Source organism: Rana temporaria, chromosome 2, assembly GCF_905171775.1.
Source record: "Rana temporaria chromosome 2, aRanTem1.1, whole genome shotgun sequence".
In the NCBI taxonomy this organism is placed as follows: domain Eukaryota; kingdom Metazoa; phylum Chordata; class Amphibia; order Anura; family Ranidae; genus Rana; species Rana temporaria.
The window spans coordinates 15,046,168-15,069,663 of NC_053490.1; the positions used below are offsets into that span (position 1 = coordinate 15,046,168).

The window sequence follows — 23,496 nt, forward strand, 5'->3', positions numbered from 1 at the left end:
AGGGGTGTTCGGCTCATCCCTACCCAAGACGGGAAGACTGGACAGCCTTATATGGCAGGTATCTATGTCATCAGTCTCATAGTTTGAAATTACCATCCTCCTGTGGAAATACTCCTTCGGTACTTGTAATTGTGAAATTGGCCTTCTGTTACAGCCGTTCTATTGTACCTTTCTGATCATAGTTACATAGTTAGTCAGGTTGAAAAAAGACACAAGACCATCCAGTTCCACCATAAAAAAACAAATAAAAATGAAATAATATCATACAATCACATATACCCAATTCTACACCCACGGTTGATCCAGAGGAAGGTGAAAAACCCCAGCAGAGAATGATCTAATTGGCTACAGCAGGGGAAAAAATTCCTTCCTGATCCCCCGAGAGGCAATCAGATTTTTCCCGGATCAACTTTACCTACAAATCTTAGTACTCAGTTGTATTCTGTACATTTAGGAAAGTATCCAGGCCTTTCTTAAAGCAATCTACTGAGCTGGCCAGAACCACGTCTGGAGGGAGTCTGTTCTACATTTTCACAGCTCTTACTGTGAAGAAACCTTTCCGTATTTGGAGAAGAAATCTTGTTTCCTCTAGACGTAAAGAGCGCCCCCTTGTCCTCAGTGATGACCATAAATTAAATAACTCAACACCAAGTTCACTGTATGGACCCCTTATATATTTGTACATGTTGATCATATGCCCCCTTATTCTCCTCTTCTCAAGAGTGAATAAATTCAGTTCCTCTAATCTTTCCTCATAGCTGAGCTCCTCCATGTCTCTTATCAGTTTGGTTGCCCTTCTCTGCACTTTCTCCAGTTCCCTGATATCCTTTTTGAGAACTGGAGCCCAAAACTGAACTGCATATTCCAGATGAGGTCTCACCAATGATTTGTACAGATGATATCTCTGTCTCTGGAGTCCATACCTCTCTTATACAAGAAAGGACTTTGCTTGCTTTGGAAACCGCAGCTTGGCATTGCATGTTATTATTGAGCTTATGATCTACCAAAACCCCCAGATCCTTCTCCACTACGGATCCCCCCAGTGCATTACTAGTACAGTGAAACCTAGGATTGCGAGTAACACATAAAAAAAAAAAAAATCCTGACTCGCTTTGCTATCGTTGTCTCGCAAGACGAGCATGATTCAAGCCTCCGTGGCCAGAGGTGTGGGGGCGCCGGTGACGCTTTGAGACGTTCGGAGCCGTGCGGAAACACTCTGTGTCTCTGAGTGTCTCCGAGCGTCTTTGAGTGTCTCCGCGTGATCTCCGAGTGTTTCTGAGTTTCTCCAGCTTCCCCGCACCTCTGGCCACATGTGGTACCTGTGGAACGGATTATCCGAGTTTCCATTATTTCCTATGGGGAAACTCGCTTTGATATACAAGTGCTTTGGATTACAAGCATTCTTCTGGAACTAATTATGCTAGTAAGCCAAGGTATTACTGTACTGTGTATAATCCTGTTCAACGTAATACAAGATAAACTTACTGTCAACGTGGCTTTTTTGTGGTATGTCACAAGTTGGGTACATTTTCCTGAACCTCACCTACTCTCTATAGTTACCCATTAATGTTGCAGCAAGCAGGGCAACAAAGATGACAGACGTTACCTATCAGCTGTCCCTTTCACCAGATTCTCCTGGCTATCATCATCTTGCTGTTGCTTCATCTGCTGGTAGTTGTCCTTCATGAAGGACTCCCAGGAGAGCAGCGAAGCCTCTTGTTCTTGGTCTAGGTCCCGCCCTATCGGGAGGTAGAAAGTGACTTTATTCAGTGCAATTATCCAACATTTTTATTACAATAATGACCATAATGGAATGGAAATGTTCTAATATATTTTGAGAGGAAGTTGGATAACATTGGAGGCTGAATGAGGCCCGTGGGCTTCTCTGCTGGACCGTGACTTCTGTATTTAAGATCGGTACAGCAGAAATGCAGGAAGGCCTGACAACCAACAGACTCCCTATGCTGACTGCAGAGCAGCCAGTAGTAGCCTAGTATACATGAGTGCTGCAAGCCTATGCAGGTGACTCATCCCATTCTAAAATCCTCAACACACACATGTTGCTACCATAGGCATTAGCAAGGGGTGTGCCAGGTGTGCCAGGGCACACCCTAATCCTGAGGTTAGCAACCTGTCAATGGTGGGCAGATGCCAGATAAATCACAATCCTTCCTTGCTGACCCTCAGAACCTAGACAGGAGGGGTAGTGGGGGTGGAATTTAGTGGAACCAATCTGCATTTTCCTCCTGCAGCATCTGAAAGTAGGCTTCTCCTCCTCTCCCTTTTGTCAACATTCAGCTGCCACAGGAGGAAAATATAGGGGATCGGTACCAATATATGCCACCCCTGTTCCTCTTCCTTCTGTTGCACGAGCCCCCCCTTCCTCCCATTGTTTTAGGATGGAGAGCGGGGAAGAGGCCAGTAAATATGTCAAACGCATATGTGTTGGAGCTTTAGGGTGCACACCCTAATGCAATAGGCTATGCACACCTATGGTTGCTACCATAGGTGTGCACAACATGTTACACCCCAAAGCTCTAACAAATATGCCTTTGACATATTTACTGGCCTCTTCCCCACTCTCCATCCTGAAACAATGGGAGGAAGGGGGGAGCCAGGGATCACATGGGGGACCCGGGCAACAGAAGGAAGAGGAATAGGGAATATTAGTACCGATCCCCTATCTTTTCCTCCTGTGGCAGCTGAATGTTGACAAAAGGCAGAGGAGGAGAAGCCTACTTTCAGCTGCTGCAGGAAGAAAATACAGATCGGTTCCACTAAATTCAACCCCCGCCACCTCTCCTGTCCAGGTTCTGAGGGTCGGCAGTTTACCTATCACATGCCCACCATTGACAGGTTGCCAACTCCAGGATTAGGGTGTGCCCAGGCACACCTGGCACACCCCTTGCTCACGCCTATGGTTGCTACATTATTTTCATTCAGGATTAAATTTAAACAAATAGGAACATTTAAAAAAAATGGATCATTTGTAAATAGTATCTATTATTAACTGTCTTTGGCTTGAAAATTTTGTACCAAGTTCATCTTTCTTCCTGTTGACACTCACTGATTTATAAACAGGGGGGGGGGGGGTGGGAAGCAGGGAACCACGGGGGCCCCATACAGCCAACCTGACAGGGCCAAACCCCCCCCAAAAAAATAAACGCAGTTTACTATGCTTCAGTTATGAATGAACACATAGAGTGATTGGTAACAATCACTCATTGTGCTTACTCAGAAAAGGAAGGGGATGGAAATTATGACACCTTGAAGGATCCTGAAGGATCCTTTTGTATGCTTGCAACTGCCAGCGAGAAGGATAAGAGGGAAGCCAGCAGCACTGTGGGGGCCTGGGGCAAGGTGTAAGTGTATTCTTTGGTGTCTTTTACCTCGCGGAGACTCTGTTGGTGAGATTTCTTTGATGAGTTCCTGGGTCACTCTGTACACCTTCTATGTCCAATTCCTGTTGGATTTCATATTTTTTTTTTATATTGTGGAGAATTTAACAGGGGCTCTCTCTGCAGCAGCTAAAAGCCGTCAGGAGGGAGAGAATATGCTAGCTTTAAGGGATCGGTTCCAATAATTGCCCCCCTGTCATGTCAATCACCCTCCCTACCCACATCTGATTCACCCTGTTGCCTGGGCCCCCCCCAATGGCCTGGGCCCTGTGCAGGACTGGTGGCCCTGTTACAGGACTGGTGGACTGGTGGTACCCCCTCATCCATGGCCTTGGTGGGAAGTGCTGGTATAGGACAACAGGCAGCCATGGTACGCAGAATAAGATAAAGTAACAGGTTTGAGTATGCAAGACGTAATCATGGCGCTGAGCAAGGACAAGATGTGATTATGATGCTGGGAGATGACAAGATGTGATCATTGTGCTCAGATAGGGCAAGATAGAGTCATGGGGCCAGATTCAGATACATCGGCGTATCTTTGTGCCGGCGTATCGCATCTCATATGCGTACGACTTACGTAAACGACGTAAAATACGACGGCTGTTCCAACGTTTCCGACGTCCATACCTTAACATGACTTACCCCTGCTTCATGAGGGGTAAACTTACGCCGGACGTACGCCTTACGTAAACGGCGTAGATTACTGCGACGGGCGTAAGTACGTACGTGAATCGGCGTATCTTGCTCATTTACATATTCAATGCGTAAATCAATTAGAGCGCCCCTAGCGGCCAGCGTAAATATGCACCCAAGATATGACGGCGTAGGAGACTTACGTTGGTCGTAGGAAGTCAAAATTCAGGCGTATCTTGTACTGTGAATTAGGTGCATAGATACGACGGCGCATCCGTGGACTTACGCTGGCGTATCATTAGATACGTCGGCGTAAGTCTTTGTGAATCCGGGCCATGGTGCTCAGATAGGGCAAGATAGAGTCATGGTGCTCAGATAGGGCAAGATAGAGTCATGGTGCTCAGATAGGGCAAGATAGAGTCATGGTGCTCAGATAGGGCAAGATAGAGTCATGGTGCTCAGATAGGGCAAGAGAGAGTCATGTAGCCAGATTCAGAGAGACTTACGACGGCGTATCAGTAGATACGTCGTCGTAAGTCCGAATGAGCGCCGTCGTATCTTTGCGCGCATTCTTAAAATGAGATACGCCTCACTGTTGCTAAGATTCCTTACGTGGATTTATGCGTCGAATATGTAAATGAGCAAGATACGCCGATTCACAAACATATGTATGCCCGCCGCAGTAAGCTACGCCGTTTACGTAAGACATACGCCGGAGTAAAGATAAACCACCAAAAAGATGGCACAGCCCATGCAAGGTATGGACAACGGAACAGCCGTCGTATTTTACGTTGTTTGTGTAAGCGTACGTGAATGGGGCTGGGCGTAGGTTACGTTCACGTAGAAAGCATTGAATATTTGCGACGTGATTCTGAGCATGCGCGCGCATGCGCCGTACCAACGGCCCTCATTTACATGGGGTCACAGTTAATTTAAATGTAGCCCGCCCACTACATGCCTACTTTGAATTAAGCAGGGTTACGCCGGCCCATTTGCGCTACGCCAACGTAATTTACGGAGCAAGTGCTTTGTGAATACTGGCCTTGCCTCACTATGTTACGTCGGCGTAGTGCAAATAGGATGCGCTACGCCGGCTAAAAGATACGCGGCTCTACGTGAATCTGGCCAATGGTGCTCAGATGGTTGGATAGGAAAATATATGGTTATAATTGCTGGGTAGACACGATTTCCAGATAGGACAAGATACGGACAGGTTGCTTTGATGGGCTAAACAAAATCATAGTGCTGGGAGGGGGCAAGATGTGGTCCTTTGGAAGGAAAGAATGAAGTCACGGTGCTTGGGTAAGACAAGACACATTCATGTTGCTTGGGTATGAAAGAAACCAGGGAACTTCAATAGGACAAGTTGCAGTCATAAAAACCCAGCACAACAACCTGAATAGAATATAAAAAATAATTGAATGTGCCCAGCCAGGTTTACCTAAATATTATCAAAATTGTACCTGAGAACCTTAAAATAATTAACTTACTGTTCCTTTTGTAATCTACAGACGTCATTGAAGAGGAGAATGGTACTTCCCTCCTTGACAATGCAATCTTACTAAACATCTCTGGTTTGAGATTTCCGGCAACTTTACTCTGTGCCTTATTTTCTTACTATCGGTGGGGGCTGGTGCTTAAAATTTTTTGGGGTGAAAACAAACTGAAAGATTCTGAAAAAAAAAAAAACATCAAATGCAGCCACTGTGCCATCAAACGCAGCCACTGTGCCATCAAACGCAGCCACTGTACCAAACGCAGCCACTGTGCCATCAAACACAGCCACTGTGCCCATCAAACACAACCACTGTGCCATCAAACGCAGCCACTGTGCCATCAAACGCAGCCACTGTGCCATCAAAAGCAGCCACTGTACCAAACGCAGCCACTGTGCCATCAAACGCAGCCACTGTGCCCATCAAATGCAGCCACTGTACCAAACGCAGCCACTGTGCCACCAAACGCTACCACTGTGCCATTAAACGCAGCCACGGTGCCATCAAATTCTGCCACTGTGCCCATCAAATGCAGCCACTGTGCCATCAAACGCAGCCACTGTGCCCATCAAACGCAGCAACTGTGCCATCAAACGCAGCCATTGTGCCCATCAAATGCAGCCACTGTGCCATCAAACGCAGCCATTGTGCCCATCAAATGCAGCCACTGTGCCATCAATTGCAGCCACTGTGCCATCAAACGCAGCCACTGTGCCCATCAAACGCAGCCACTGTGCCCATCAAACGCAGCCACTGTGCCATCAAACGCAGCCATTGTGCCCATCAAATGCAGCCACTGTGCGTTTGATGCCTACGGCTCTAATCAGATGCTTCCAAAAAAAATGCTGCTGTAATTCAGGTGCCTTGCGCCTGACAAGGGGCCGGACACCTGAATAGGGGGTGGCAGTGAGAGCATGAATCTATCTATGGTAAAGGAGAGGTGGCACGAGAGAGGGGGCGCACCGCCACTGTATTGAACTCCTCAACCCTACATTTCCTATGCAATACCAAAAAGGAGCAGTCCTCTCAAAAATAAGAAGTGAAACCTGGTGGGCAGAGTCAGCCCCCAACTATAATTCTGGGATACTCAACAAGATCGCTCTTCTAAAATTCCCAACTCTGTTTCTGCCCACTTGGGAGTTTTGGGCTTTTTCCACCCACCCTTGTGTGTTCCAGTGCCCCTGGTAAATTCTCCACAATAAAAAAATAAATATAAAATCCAACAGGAATGGCGGGAGTCCATTTTTATAAAAGAAAAAGATGGGAATGGTGCGCTTATTCAATAATGTGCCATAAAGTAATATACTCAAAGAAAAAATATGATGAGTATCCAAACATACACATAAATAAATAAATGTGAATAAAGTCCAACTAAAGCCCAATAGTAGGAGTTGGTTCATATAAATGATCATGTGACTTCCTTTATGGCCATGATGGATGTTTTTTCTTATTGGCCAATTAACTATATTGGACACAGATAAACTGATGACTCACCTCTCACTAAGGCCAACCCATTAGTTAGAAGGGGTACAAATACCCGGCGCTTGTCACTTGGCTCCTATCCCTGAGGAATTCACGTGACCACTGACGCAACGCATTGGGTGGAGCCTTGTGACGTCAGTTCCAGTGGTGTTTTAACAGAAGTACGGTGAGGAGGCCTGTGTGTCACTACTCCCATTGTTTTTTACTGCGGTTTTTATCCTTACTTGATGTAAGCAGTTTTTTACTAAATAAATTTACTTTCAATTTGGCAATATTGCACTATGGCTGTTCTTTGTTTCTTTTGAGCGCCATTTATACAAGAAGTGTAATTTCTTTGGAACAAGCTGTTTCCTATATATGTGGAATTACCCAAGATGTTTTGATGCCAAGTTTTGGACGTAGCTCTTCATCTTCCCCTGGGACCTGGATGCCTTCACAGATCCATCAGCAAGATTCCTTATCTGACTATCTGATGAGCCATGTCTGACCCTTGGGGTCATTGTTGGAGGTGGCCAATTCATAAATTTAACAGTCGATGCTTGTGTAGCGCTACCCCCGAAGGAGCCGCTGGTTAGATTTGGGACGGCATATTTAAAGCGGGGGTTCACCCTAAAACATCTACAGTATATACAGTTACATCCAGCATACTGCTGACATCAACAGTATGCTGGATTTTTTTTTTTTCAGCTGTACTTACGTTTTTTTTGTTCTATTCACCCGGCTTCCGGGTTCTCGCTCCCCCGGGGAGTAGGCGTTCCTAAGATGATTGACGTGCGGGTAAAGCGCGTCATCGCCTTCCGAAAATATCCGAGGGGAAATTGGCACTTTACGGCGCCTGCGCAGTCAGCTCTGCACAGCAGGCGCAGGCGCCGTATAGCGCCGCAAAGAGCCGAGTCCCCGTCTGATATTTTCGGAAGGCGATGACGCGCTTTACCCGCACGTCAATCGTCTCCTGGGAGGATCAACACTCACTCCCAGGAGACATTGCGCAGAGCTCCCCGTCGGGGAAAAGGAGCGACACGCCCACTCCCCGCAAGGAAGAAGACACGGAAGTGCGGCTGAAGACAGGTAAGTGATCAGACTTAAAAAAAAAATGACAACGCTACAAGCCTTTATTAAGGCTAGAGATAGGTTAGGTAAAAAGTAAATTTTGAGGGTGAACCTCCGCTTTAAGTTACCTCTGTGATGTGTCTAGGGGTGATGATGGCGGTGAGAGCAGTGACGGAATGTCCAGACAAATAGTTGACGTTTTCAATGCATCTCTGGAGAACAGAGTGACCCACGGGACAGTTTGGGGCTGGCGACAGCCAAATTTAAATAAATCAAACATGTTATACTTACCTCCACTGTGCAGCTCGTTTTGCACAGAGTGTCCCCTAACCCTGTCTTCTGGGGTCCCTCGGCGCCTGTCTCGGCTCCTCCTCGCAAAAGCTTTCCACCTTCATGCGAGCGAGCATGGTGGAAAGCTTTTGCAAGCGCGCTCCCGTGATACAGCGGCAGGCATAGCCGCCGACTGTATCACTCGGCCCCACCCCCTGGCGCGCCGCGTCATCCACTGTGATTGACAGCAGCGCCAGCCAATGGCTACGCTGCTATCAATCCATCCAGCCTAGCCAATCAACGGCCAGGCTGGGAACCGAAGAGGATCATGTGGACGCGCGCGGGACTTTCGAGGGGTTAGGTAAGTAAAACGGGGGTTCGGGGCCGGTACCGAAGGATGTTTTTTCACCCTAATGCACAGGATGCATTAAGGTGAAAAAACATTTACCTTTACAACCCCTTTAACCTGTATAATGGTCCGGGTCTTAAGTGGTTAATGTGCCTGATTTATTCTGAAACTAGATCCCACAAGGTAGGAGCACAATGGCAGAGGCCTCAGTGGTTAGGCCTGGGGCCGGTATCATCAGCAGCCTGCCTAGTAATGCGCTTGGTGCTCCCAGGGATTTACACTTACTTAGAACTTTGTGGCCATGGGCCGGATATCCACAAATTGCGTGTTTCACAAGATCATGTAAGTGCGTGAGTAGGATGAATGGAGGAGGAGCCGCGGGACGCTCATTATATTCTTTAATGAGACCAAATCGGTGGAATTTCCAGACCTGATCCGTGTGACTTTCCACATCTGCGAATGTGTAACTGTCAGACAGGAAAGAAAACGGGGTTACCCTCCACTGCATTATAACATACACTGTACATGTTTATAACAATTTTGCAGATTCAGCTCATTAAACACGCTGTATTATTTAAAGTGGTATTATTATTATTATACAGGATTTATATAGCGCCAACAGTTTACGCAGCGCTTTACAACATCAGGGAAGACATTATAGTTACAATACAATTCAATACAGGAAGGGGTCAGAGGGCCCTGCTCGTTAGAGCTTACAATCTAGAAGGGAGGGTCAAGTGGAACAAAGGGTAGTAGATGTGGGGGGTGATTAGATGATCGGGTGATCAAAATTAAAATACAGTTGTTAGATGTGGGTAGGATAGGCTTCTCTGAAGAGGAGGGTTTTCAGGGATCCTCTAAAAGTTAATAGAGAAGGAGATAGACGAATAATTTGGGGTAAGGAGTTCCATAGGCTTGGAGAGGCTCTGGAAAAGTCCTGTAGACGAGCATGGGAGCAGGTGATGAGAGAGCTAGAGAGCAGGAGGTCTTGAGAAGAGCGAAGAGAACGATTAAGTTGGTATTTAGAGACTAGGTCAGTGATGTAGCTGGGGGCAGAGTTGTGGATGGCTTTGTAGGTCGTAGTTAGTATTTTGAATTTAATTCGCCCAACTAATTAAATTCAAAATACTAACTACGACCTACAAAGCCATCCAAAATTCTGCCCTCAGCTATATCACTGACCTAGGGCCAGATTCTGTAAGAATCTGCGTGGGCGTAGTGTAAGCCATTTACACTACGCCACCGCAACTTACAGGAGCAAGCGCCGTATTCCCCAAACACTTGCTTCGTAATTTGCGGCGGCATAGTGTAAATGGCCCAGCGTATGGCCGCGTAATTCGAAGGGGGCGGCTAGCATTCAAATTAAGGGCGCCCCCGTGCCGATTGAACTGCGCATGCGCCAGGCTAAAAATAGCCCAGTGCGCATGCTCCAGCTCACGGGGGAAAACGTCAATGATGCCGACGTGTGCGTCATTGACGTAAAGTCGTATTCAAGAACGACTTAGGAAAACGACGTAACTGACGGGAAAAGACGACGCGGACCCGACGCCATACTTAACATGGCATACGGGGGACTGGCGTAAGGTTACCCCTCATATAGCAGGGGTAACCTTACGCTTACGGAAACGATGTAAGCGACGAGTATGCAACGCGAATTCGTTTCGGGAATCGGCGTATCAGGCTCATTTGCATAGTCAAATGAGACCTGAACGTAAACGCCACCTAGCGGCCGGCGGCGAATTACATTTAAGATCCGACAGTGTAAGTGACTTACACCTGTCGGATCTTGGCCGTATCTATGCGAAAATGATTCTAGGAATCACTCGCATAGATACCCGGGCTCAGAAACAGAGATACAACGGTGTTTCCTGAGATACACCGTCGTAACTCTTCTGAGAATATGGCCCCTTGTCTCTAAATACCAACTGGTATGAAAGGTTCAGCTTTAAAAAAATAAAAATAAACATGTTATACTTACCTGCTCTGTACAGTGTTTGAAGATCGGTATCCTGTGAAAGACAATCCCGTTTGCATCAATTGCGCATGCGCCATTTTGAGGCAAGAAACAAGCAGAGCGCAGAGCCGCTGCGGTCCAAAAAGTGGTATTGTACTTATGAGTGGGAGTTTAAGCACAGTCAGACCTCGTACACACGACCCAGGAACTCGTCGTAAATGAAACATCGTTTTCCTCGACGAGTTCCTTGTCAGACTTGTGGAGAAACTTGACGAGCTTGCTTTGCGTACACACTGTCAAGACCAAATCTCGTCGTTCTCAAACGCGGTGACGTACAACACGTACGACCGCAGGGGACGTTCGATTCCACTGGCACAAACCTTGGGGCTGCTTTTGCTAATCTCATGTTACTACGTGTTAAGTAAAAGTTTGGTAAGAGACGATTTGCACTTTTCAGACTGTTAGGCCTCGTACACACCACCCAACATGTCCGCTGGGATCATTTGGTCTGATGTGTGTACACACCGTCTGACCAAATTCCCCGCGGACAGAATACGCGGTGACGTGGCGGCGACGATGACGCCGCGACGTGCGCGCACCAGGAAGTTCAATGCTTCCACGCATGCGTCGAATCACTTCGACGCATGCGTGGGATTTCGGGCCAGCGGACATGTCCGATGAGTCGTACTGACCATCGGACATGTCCGACGGACAGGCTTCCAGCGGACAAGTTTCTTAGCATGCTAAGAAACTTTTGTCCGCTGGAAACCTGTCCGCTAGGCCGGGAAACTGTCCGGTCGGCCCTACACACGACTGAACATGTCCGCGGAAACTGGTCCGACGGACCAGTTTCAGCGGACATGTTCGGTCGTGTGTACAAGGCCTTACAGCGTGACAAATGTGTTATCTCCATTACAAACGCTACTTTTACCGAAGGTGTGCTCCCGTCTCATACTTTATTCTGAGCATGCGCGGGTTTCTTAGCATACACACGAACGTGATTCTCGTTGAAAACCAGCCCGATGAGAAACACGACGAGGAAATTTCTCTTGTTCTCTTTTTTTCTCGTCAAGTTCCTCGACAGTTTTCTCGATGAAAAACATACTGTAAGAGAACTGTTACCTTCCGTCCAAGGCGCTCTCTGGCGCATGCGTGCGCACACGGGCGCCCTGAGATGCTTAGGCACACCAATGCGCATGTGGGAGGGCACACGGGCTCTCTGAGATACTTTGGTGCGCCAATGCGCACGCACGCGCGCAACGGACGCCGTGCACGCTCAGGTGCGAGCCCCTAGCGCCAATTGGCGCCAGACTGCCTATTTAAGGAGGTGCCCTGACCCCAGACCCTGGCTGACTGGTCTGCAACTATTACCTGATACTTGAACCCTGTTGTAATCCTGCTTGTTTTCTGTTGCTGAACCTGGCTTGCCCTGACCCTGTTCCTGAACTCTGCCTAAACTCTGAGGCCCCATACACACGACCGAGTTTCTCGGCAGAATTCAGCCAGAAACTCGATCGGAGCTGGATTCTGTCATGAAACCTGGTCGTGTGTACACTTTCGGCCGAGGAAACCGACGAGGATCTCGTCGGGCCAAATAGAGAACATGTTCTCTATTTCCTCGTTAGTCAATGGGGAAACTTGGCTCGCCGAGATCCTCGGCGGCTTCACAAGGAACTCGACGAGCAAAACGATGTGTTTTGCTCATCGAGTTTCTCGGCCGTGTGTACGGGGCCTCACTCCCGGTTTTCCGATCCTGGCTACCCATCTGACGCTGCTTCCGCCTGCTGCTTGGTACCTCGCTGCCCGCCTACCACTTGACCCGGCTATCCGTCTGACCCTGCATCTGCTTCCTGTGTTGTGCCTTGGCAACCTCCGAGTGTCTGCGACTTGGGTCCTGCGACTCTCTGCGACTTCCTGCTGCAAGTCTTCCAGGAACTACACTTCATCTGACGTCCAGTGTACTGCTATCCTCCGTGGTCTGATGCTCCTCCTACTCATCCCGGCTCGCTTCTCCCGCTACTGCTGTCTGGGTCTACATCTGCAGGCACTCGTGTTCCTCCTGTCCCTTAATGTCCTCTGTTTCACCTCCAGCGGTACCAGGGCCGGAGATACAAGAGAGGCCGACCTCGTCACATCAGTCTCCCATCAGGTACGTGACACATACACACGACCGTTTTCCTCGGCAAAAAAAGCTCTGCCACCAAGTTTCCTGATGGATTCTGTCAAGGAAAACGGTCGTGTGTACGAGGCTTGAACCTGAAAACTGGATGTCTTTGATTAGATTCCTGTTTGGTGAAAAGGGATAGAGGCAAGTTTTCCCATCAGTGTTACCATGGCGTGCCGCCATCCACCTGGTGCTTGATGCTGGTGCTGCAGTGGCGTTGCTATGGGGGTGCGGGGGGGTGCGGCCCACACCCTGGTGACACCCGCCAGAGGGTGACACCCGGCTCAGACTGGCGCCGCATTGAGAGGGGTGCCGCGGCTCCCTCCTTCTCTTCCGGGATCTCCTCTGCTCCTTGCAATGTGCGGAGAGAGTGGGGGAGGAGGGAGTGAGGCAGAGACCGACTGGGTGCCTGGGGTCCGACCGTCCCCACACACACGGCGACACAGCGCGGCCACAACTCTGTTCTTCTTACTGCAGCTTTCTCCTCAGCTCGGAAGTTTACACAGGCACCATGTGACACCATCCACGCTACAGTCAGCACCTTCTCTGAGGTATGCTACAGGAGTACTGTATTGCAGAGGAGGGGGACATAGTGGTTGGGGGGGGGGGGGCATTTGCAGGTAACAATTATGCTGCCAGGAGTTATTTTAGGGGGGGTTAGAGAATAGGTGCTAGGGGGTGCAGATATGACGTTTGACCCCTCCCCTAGTGCAATTCCTCTCCCCTCCCAAAGCACCCCCCTAACACATATCCTTTAACCCCCCCAAATCAAAGGTCCCATCCCGGCTTCATCCACCCCCCAATCCCATCCAGCTCCACCCATCCCCCCCGATCACATCCACACTCCATCTATCCCCCTGATCCTATCCTCGCTCCATACAACCCCCTGATTCCATCCCGGCTCTATCCATTCGCCCCGATCCCATCCTGCCTCAATCCATTCCCCCGATCCCTTCCCAGCTCCACCCAGCCCCCGATCCCATACCCACTCCAGCTATCCCTCTAATCCCATCCCGGCACTATCCATCCCCCCAATCCCATCCCGACTCCATTCATCCCCCTGATCCCATACCCGCTCCATCCATCCCCCTGATCCTATCCCTGCTCCATCCATCCTCCCTGATCCTGTCCCTGTGCCATCCATCCCTCCTGATCCTATCCCTGCTCCATACATTCCCCCTGATCTTATCTCTGCTCCATCTATTCCCCCTGATCCTATCTCTGCTCCATCCATCCCCCCTGATCCTGTCCCTGAGCCATCCATCCCTCCTGATCCTATCCCTGCTCCATCCATTCCCCCTGATCTTATCTCTGCTCCATCCATTCCCCCTGATCCTATCCCTGCTCCATCCATCCCCCCTGATCCTATCCCCGCTCCATCCATTCCCCCTGATCCTATCCCCGCTCCATCCATCCCCCCTGATCCTATCCCCGCTCCATCCATCCCCCCTGATCCTATCCCCGCTCCATCCACCCCCCCTGATCCTATCCCCACTCCATCCATCCCCCCTGATCCTATCCCCACTCCATCCATCGCCCCTGATCCTATCCCCGCTCCATCCACCCCCCCTGATCCTATCCCTGCTCCATCCATCCCCCCTGATCCTATCCCTGCTCCATCCATCCCCCCTGATCTTATCCCTGCCCCATCTATCCCCCCTGATCCTATCCCTGCTCCATCCATTCCCCCTGATCCTATTCCTGCTTCATCTATCCCCCCTGATCTTATCCCTGCTCCATCCATCCCCCCTGATCCTATCTCTGCTCCATTTATCCCCCCTGATCCTATCTCTGCTACACCCATCCCCCCTGATCCTATCCCTGCTCCATCCATTCCCCCTGATCCTATTCCTGCTTCATCTATCCCCCCTGATCTTATCCCTGCTCCATCCATCCCCCCTGATCCTATCCCTGCTCCATTTATCCCCCCTGATCCTATCCCCGCTCCATCCATTCCCCCTGATCCTATCCCTGCTCCATCCATCCCCCCTGATCCTATCCCCGCTCCATCCATCCCCCCTGATCCTATCCCCGCTCCATCCATCCCCCTGATCCTATCCCCACTCCATCCATCCCCCCTGATCCTATCCCTGCTCCATCCATCCCCCCTGATCCTATCCCCGCTCTATCCATCCCAGCTGATCCTATCTCTGCTCCATCCATCCCCCCTGATCGTATCCCCGCTCCATCCATCCCCCCTGATCCTATCCCTGCACCATCCACCCCCCCTGATCCTATCCCCGCTCCATCCATCCCAGCTGATCCTATCCCCGCTCCATCCACCCCCCGATCCCATCCCCGCTCCATCCATCCCCCGATCCCATCCCTACTCCATCCATTCCCCTGATCTGATGGAGTACTCTGTTGTATTATATTGCTATTGATAGCTAATAAGCTTGCTGTACATGGGCGGACAGTCAGGTAAGTCGTTTTAATGCAGAAAAGACAAAGCATGTCTCTTCTGCATTAAAAATCCTGCCTGTCTGCCCATTTTTACCGTGTTTCCCCAAAAATAAGCCCGGGTCTTATATTTTTGGCAACAAAAGACACAGTAGGGCTTATTTTCGTGGTAGGGCTTACCACGTAATGTGCTGTCTTCTCTCCCCCTCTCCCTCACTGCCTGTCAGAAATCCCCAGAGTTAAAATGCTTGTAAAATCCTATAAACCTCTCTGTTACAGTATTATATAATGTACAATGTGTGCGTTTCTGTAATATAATTGTGCTAAATACATTTGTTATAGTGGCGCTCTGCGCTTCTGTGACCCGCCGGAGCTCTCTTCCCCGCAATTATATTACAGAAACATACACATTGTACATTATATATTACTGTAATAGAGTGGATTATAGGATTTTACAAACATTTTTAACTAGGGCTTATTTTCGGGGGTATGTCTTATATTGAAGCCCTCCTGTAAAATAACGCTAGGTCTTATTTTCAGGGTAGGCCTTATTTTTGGGGAAACAGGGTACTTTGTTTCTATAGTTAGTGGAAAAATCTATAAAGTTAGAAACTTCTTGCATTGTAATACTAAACACCTGATATAGCTGATCTAGGAAAAAGAAAAACTGCGCCAACTCTATAAGCCAGCTATGAAACTGGAAAAAATGTTCAATATAAATTAAAACATAAAATCAGATTTTGAAAAAGTGAATAATAAATGAATTAGTCCAAAATAAATGTCCTGATGAATAAAGACACTGGATATGCAGCAGGAAACTATACAGCTGGATTCTGAAGACACCACAGTGAGAGGTATTACAAATCAGTGAAGCCACCACCACATACCGTGTTTCCCCGAAAATAAGCCTTGGGTCTTATATTAATTATGCCAACAAAAGACACAGTAGGGCTTATTTCCGGGGTAGGTCTTACTATGTAATGTGATGTCTTCTCTCCCCCCGCCTGTCAGGAATCCCCAGTGTGAACTCAGTTAAAATGCTTGTAAAATCCTATAATCCACTCTATTACAGTATTAAATAATGTACAATGTGTGTGTTTCTGTAATATAATTGTGCCAAATACCTTCGTTATAGAGCCGCTCTGCGCTTCTGTTACCCGCCGGAGCTCTCTTCCCCCACAATTATATTACAGAAACACACACATTTTACATTATATACTACTATAATAGAGTGGAGTATAGGATCTTACAAGCATTTTTAACTAGGGCTTATTTTCAGGGTAGGGCTTATATTGCAGCCCTCCTGGAAAATAACGCTAGGTCTTATTTTCAGGGTAGGTCTTATTTTTGGGGAAACAGGGTAACCAGATAGCTAAGAGGGAATAGCCTTGAGCAAGATACACCGCTCTGTGTTGATAACCAATCCGGAGGAATCCTGAACACAATCATCCAAGGGAAAAATCTCCAGGGGAGAAGAGCCAGCTATCCAGCGAATCCAATCCTCCACACAAAGAGAGAGTGGCAGCCCTTCCACTCAGAGATCACGTAGTTCCCCAGAATAGAAACAGACTGCTGTGCGTTTCTGTCCCACTCAGATAACTCCCACAGCGTAAATGCGGCAAAGGCCAAAGTTGCACGTGTACCACTTACACCCATCCAAGTAGTACGGAGAACAGCTTTGGATCCCAGCAATGTAGCAAAGGTTCAGTCCTCCCACCAGTAGTGTATTTAGGTTTTGTGCTGCCCTATGCCTGATATAGCTGATCACCTGTAAAATCTGTTGAATACAATATGTGGGAAGGACAACTAGAAGGCCACGGGATAGTCTCCATGACATCAGCTATTGCTATAAGTGAATAAGAACTCTTCTTACCTGAACATTGCAATAAGTAGATTGAGCAGAAGGATGTTAGCCAGGAGGAGATATAGGCACATAAGAATTATGGTCAACCACTCCGGGAACAGAGCGTTGGTTCCATCATTGACGACACATTTTGGCAAGCCCGGGTCAGTGCCATTTTGTGTACATTTTGTCGTGTCAAAATTTAAACCTGAAAAACACAAAGGTTATGTACAGTATACCCCATTATAATGACCTTCATCCATCCTACCATCAACTAACCACAAGAAGCACCAGCCAACCTACTATCTATTTCTGATGGGATTTGACCAAAGAGGGTGAGGTAGGGTCCATAGATCACGTTGCGGAAAATCCACCCCAACCTTTCTTCGTTGGTGGTTAGAATCGCCTGCTTCGCCACTCCGTACGACACAATCCACACAGCCAGGAGGAAGAGGAAGAAGAAGATGTCTTTGACCTGGATGAAACCAAAGATTAAAGATCTTAACCACTTAAGGACCGGACCAATATGCTGCTAAATGACCCAAGGGTTTTTTACAATTCGGCACTGCGTCGCTTTAACAGACAATTGCGCGGTCGTGCGACGTGGCTCCTAAACAAAATTGGTGTCCTTTTTTCCCCACAAATAGAGCTTTCTTTTGGTGGTATTTGATCACCTCTGCGGTTTTTATTTTTTGCGCTATAAACAAAAATAGAGCGACAATTTTGAAAAAAATGCAATATTTTTTACTTTTTGCTATAATAAATATCCCCCAAAAATATATATAACATTTTTTTTTTCCTCAGTTTAGGCCGATACGTATTCTTCTACCTATTTTTGGTAAAAAAAATCGCAATAAGCGTTTATCGATTGGTTTGCGCAAAATTTATAGCGTTTACAAAATAGGGGATAGTTTTTATTTTTTTATTTTTTTTTTACTACTAATGGTGGCGATCAGCGATTTTTTTTGTGACTGCGACATTATGGCGGACACTTCGGACAATTTTGACACATTTTTGGGACCATTGTCATTTTCACAGCAAAAAATGCATTTAAATTGCATTGTTTATTGTGAAAATGACAGTTTCAGTTTGGGAGTTAACCACAGGGGGTGCTGAAGGAGTTAGGGTTCACCTAGTGTGTGTTTACACCTGTAGGGGGGTGTGGCTGTAGGTCTGACGTCATCGATCGAGTCTCCCTTATATAAGGGATCACTTGATCGATACGCCGCCACAGTGAAGCACGGGGAAGCCGTGTTTACATAAGGCTCTCCCCGTTCTTCAGCTCCGGGGAGCGATCGCGACGGAGCGGCTATAAACAAATAGCCGCGCCGTCGTCCCGGATCGCTCCCCGAGGGAACCCGACCGCCGCATGTAGCAGGGGGGGGGGGTCCCGATCGGACCCCCGACCCACGGAAAGGCAAGGACGTACATGTACGCCCATTTGCCTGTACGTGCCATTCTGTGGACGTACATATACATGCGGCGGTCGGGAAATGGTTAACATGCTTGTACTGTATATAAGAAAACTAAGATACCATTAAAAGAGTTCATACATTTTGAAACCAGTAACAGAGCTCTGTCTCGTTATTTCTGGGGAAATGGGATGGATCGTGTCTGCTAGATTGTGGAGTGTCAGATAAGCTGTCAAGGGGCGATGGAATGGGAATATCGTAAACGGTGGTGACCGTTACTGTATTTTTAATGTTGTGACAACAGTTTGGAGAAGTCCCCTTTCTGCTCCAACATGACTGATTGTGGTGTGGGGCAACTGGAGTGGCCTGCCTCAACCCTTTCTGAACACCTTTGGGATAAACTAGAACACCGATTGTAAGCCAGGTCTTCTAACTCAACCAACATCCATTCCCACAAACACACTTCAAAATCTTTTGGAAATCTTTCCCAGAATAGTGGAGGCTATTATAATTGCAAAAGAGGAATGGGGGGTAACATAATTTGATGCTCATGATTTTGGAAAGAGGATGTCCAACAAGCTCAAGGTGTGATGGTCAGGTAAAGAGACCGGACAGCCCATTTTTTTTTTCAAAGCTTTTTTTGTTTTGTTTTTCCTCTAGATTTTTTTAAAAAAAAAGTATGGAATATGCTATTTTACAATGATAAATATGGTGCCTTAAAAAAAGTTTTCCTACCCCTTGAAATTCTCCATATTTTTTCATCTCACAAATAAAAATGTAAATGTATTTTATTGGGATTTTATGTGATAGACCAACACGAAGTGTCACATAATTGTGAAGTAGGGATGGGCGAACGGTTCGGCCCGAGCATAATTGGGGATGAGGCCCTTGTCCCCATCAACATGGGGACATCCTCCCCATGTTGAGGGCATGTGGCTTGGTATGGTTCAGGAGGGGGGGGGGGGGCGCCTGCCAGGTTTGCGTGCTCGGATAAGCTTATGGATTTTGAGGGGGCCCCTACGCCATTATTTTTTTGAAATTTGGCGCAGGGTTCCCCTTAATATCCATACCAGACCTGAAGGGCCTGATATGGAATTTGGGGGGGACCCCCATGCAATTTTTTTTAATTTTGGTTTGGGGTTCCCCTTAATATTCATACCAGACCCAAAGGGCCTGGTAATGGACTGTGGGGGGGAATCCATGTTGTTTTTTTTCCAATTACTTTTATCTGTATTGTCGGGACCCAACAATTCATTATAGCCGCGAGTAGACTTTTTTTCCTTTAGAAATGTCATTTTGTGCAGGGACAGTTCTAAACATGGGAAACATGCGCCATTTTACAGGCATACTATAGACACCCCCCAGGTTTGAATTTTAAAGGATTATTTCACTTTAAGCATTATTAAAATCACTGCTCCCGAAAAATGGCAGTTTTTAAAACTTTTCTTGCATTGATAGGGATGGGGGAACGGTTCGGCCCGAGCATAAGTGGGGATGAGACCCTTGTCCCCATCAACATGGGGACATCCTCCCCATGTTGAGGGCATGTGGCTTGGTATGGTTCAGGAGGGGGCGCCTGCCAGGTTGCGTGCTCGGATAAGGGTATGGATTTTGAGGGGGGCCCCTACGCCATTATTTTGTTTTATTTGGCGCAGGGTTCCCCTTAATATCCATACCAGACCTGGAGGGCCTGATATGGAATTTGGGGGCGACCCCCATGCAATTTTTTTTAATTTTGGTTTGGGATTTCCCTTAATATTCATACCAGACCAAAAGGGCCTGGTAATGGACTGTGGAGGGGGGGGGGGAACCCATGTTGTTTTTTTCAATTACTTTTATCTGTATTGCCGGGACCCAACAATTCATTATAGCCGCGAGTAGTTTATAATGACTTTTTGTCCTTTAGAAATGTCATTTTGTGCAGGGACAGTTCTAAACATGGGAAACATGCGCCATTTTACAGGCATAGTATAGACACCCCCCCAGGTACGAATTTTAAAGGATTATTTCACTTTTATTGTTTCACTTTAAGCATTATTAAAATCTCTGGGCCAGATTCACAGAAGAGATACGACGGCGTATCTCCTGATACGCCGTCGTATCTCTGTGATCCGCCCGTCCTAACTATGCGACTGATTCAAAGAATCAGTTACGCATAGATAGCCATAAGATCCGACAGGTGTAATTGACTTACACTGTCGGATCTTAGAAATGCAATTCTATGCCGGCCGCTAGGTGGCGAGGCCATTGCGGTCGGCATAGAATATGCAAATGACTAGTTACGGCGATCCACGAAGATCCGCGCGTTCGTCGCAATCCCGTACGTCGTCGCTAGTCGTTTTTACCCGTCGCAAAGTTACACCTGCTTTAACGTGGCTTATCTTTAGATCAGCCATGTTAAAGTATGGCCGTCATTCCCGCGACAAATTTCGAATTTTTTTTTTTTGCGTCAGACGTCCGGGTATACGAAACGCCGTAACGCACGTCGCATTTGAAAAAAAACGTCGGGGCGCCGTAATTTCGCGCAATGCACGCCGGGAAATTTGAACACGGAGCATGCGCAGAACGTTCGGCGCGGGAACGCGCATAATTTAAATGGTGCCCGCCCCATTTGAATAAGGCGGGTTTGCGCCGAGCGCATTTACGTTACACCGCCACAAGTTTACAGGTAAGAGCTTTGTGAATCAGGCACTTACGCTGTAAACCTGCAGCGGTGTAACGTAAATGGGATACGTTACGCCACCGTGGAGCAACGTAATTCTTTCTGAATCTGGCCCACTGCTCCCAAAAAATGGCCGTTTTTAAAACTTTTTTTTGCATTGATACATGTCCCCTGGGACAGGACCCAGGTCCCCAAACACTTTTCATGACAATAACTTGCATATTAGCCTTTAAAATTAGCAATTTTGTCAGGACCCAACAATTCATTACAGCCGCAATCAGTTTTAAATGACTTTTTCCCTTTAGAAATGTAATTTTATTGCAGGGACTTTTCTAAACACTGGAAAAATGCACCATTTTACAGGCATACTATAGACACCCCCCAGGTACAAAATTTAAAGGAATATTTCCCTTTATTGTTTCACTTTAAGCATTATTAAAAACACTGCTCCCGAAAAAACTGCAGTTTTTAAAACTTTTTTTGCATTGATACATGTCCCCTGGGACAGGACCCAGGTCCCCAAACACTTTTTATGACTATAATTTGCATATTAGCCTTTAAAATGAGCACTTTTGATTTTTCATGTTCGTATCCCATAGACTTTAACGGTATTCGCGTGTTTGAATGAATTGTTTGCCTGTTTGGCAAGTTCTGGTGCGAACTGAACTGGGGGGTGTTCGGCCCATCCTTATTGTGAAGTGATAGGAAAATGATAAATGTTTTTCAAAATTTCCTACAAATAAATATCTGAAAAGTGTAGTGTACATTTGTATTCAGCCCCCCTTTTCTCTGATACACCTAACTAAAATCTAGTGGAATCAATTGCCTTCAGAAGTTAATTAGTAAATAGAGTCCACCTGTGTGTAGTTTAATCTCAGTATTATTACAGCTGTTCTGTGAAGCCCTCAATGGTTTGTTAGAGAACCTTATGTCTTTTTTTTTTTAAATATATTCTTTATTGTTTTCACCAATACAAAATATCTGCTTAAAATGTAACAATATATATGCATTGAATCACTTTAAGATGCCCTCTTTACCCCTTGCCCTCCCCTCCCTCCCCTTCCCCCCACCCTCTTATTATTATTCACAAGCTTACTGCATCCACTACTCCAGTTTTATGCACACTGGGGGTATTACTCTTCTTTTCTGTTTGGTACCGCTCTCGCTCTCTTTTTCTCACTACAATTCATAAGGCTAACTACCAGTTGTTAAAGTGGATGTAAACCCTCTCTCATCCTTTCTAAACTACTGCCATAGTGCTGATCTATAATGATATAGATGCCCCCTGCATTTATCCTTGCCTGTCAAATGTCTTCCCTCTGTCTGTTATGAGACCCGAAAAACTGCAGATTCTGTGGGTGAGTCTGTTGCTTGGAGCTCTGTGGGTGGAGTCGTGATGTCAGTAGACTCCCCGCCCACCTCTACACTCCCCTTGTCAACATGCATTTTCTCCTGTGTATTCCTTACACTAAATTCTGCTATGATCACTGACATCCAGTCAAAATCCAGAAAAGTAACCACATGACTTCAGAAAAGGAGTGGGGGGTGGGAATTTAAAAATAATGCCTGTCTCCAGGCTAGTGCATGAGATATGTAAATAACCTGATGTTGCAACTGTTATCAGGTGACCTCAGACACACACACTGCAATATAACAATCAGATCACTCGAGCTTCTCCTCTGCCCAGCTCTCATTAGATACATCTAACCTAAATCAGATCACTTGTCTGTGTATATTCTGCTTTCTGTTCTGTGTTTTCACTGCAATATACATGCATTTCCTTGTCACACTGAACTGTGGATCACACCCCATGATGAGAAACATCCAGTCAAAATACAGTAAATGCAGCCAATCCTGGGAGAGCTGGAAGGGAGAGGAGGAGAGAGGATAGGGATGTGAATTGTGAACTTTTTACACAGGATGTGCCTCTGTCTCAGGCTAGTGCATGAGATATGTAAATAACCTGTCACTCACAGCAAGGGGGCGGAACGGACTAAGGTTTTTCTCTGTAAGTCCGTTTTATTTCACTGAACAATAAAAGAGGATTGCTCAGAGCTGGATTAACTTTGTGTGGCAAGACTGGCACAGATGATAGGAAATCTTATACCCTACATTGTGACATCAAAAAATAAATAATAAAAATTCGGGTTTACATCCACTTTAAGTTAGAGAACCTTAGTGAACAAACAGCATCATGAATGTTATAAAAAGATATCCCAAGCTTTAAACATGTCACGGAGCTCTGTTCAATCCATCATCTAAATATGTAAAGAGTATGGTACAACTGCAAACCTACCAAGACATGGCCGTCCACCTAAACTGACCGGGCCGGGCAAGGAGAGCATTAATCAGAGAAGCAGCCAAGAGGCCCATGGTAACTCTG

At 46.9% G+C, this 23,496-nt stretch overlaps 1 protein-coding gene across 1 annotated transcript in view; it reads right to left on the bottom strand.

Moving 5' to 3' along the window:
* Positions 1-23,496, bottom strand: part of LOC120928841 (transient receptor potential cation channel subfamily M member 2-like) — a 191,430-nt gene that overhangs the window by 54,521 nt on the left and 113,413 nt on the right. Inside the window, exons 21-24 of the mRNA XM_040339861.1 lie at positions 17,343-17,514; positions 17,070-17,247; positions 8,964-9,145; positions 1,607-1,739 (exon numbers count right to left, since the gene is read on the bottom strand). Of these exons, the coding sequence (XP_040195795.1) occupies positions 1,607-1,739; positions 8,964-9,145; positions 17,070-17,247; positions 17,343-17,514 (665 nt within the window). The remainder of the gene's footprint in view (positions 1-1,606; positions 1,740-8,963; positions 9,146-17,069; positions 17,248-17,342; positions 17,515-23,496) is intronic.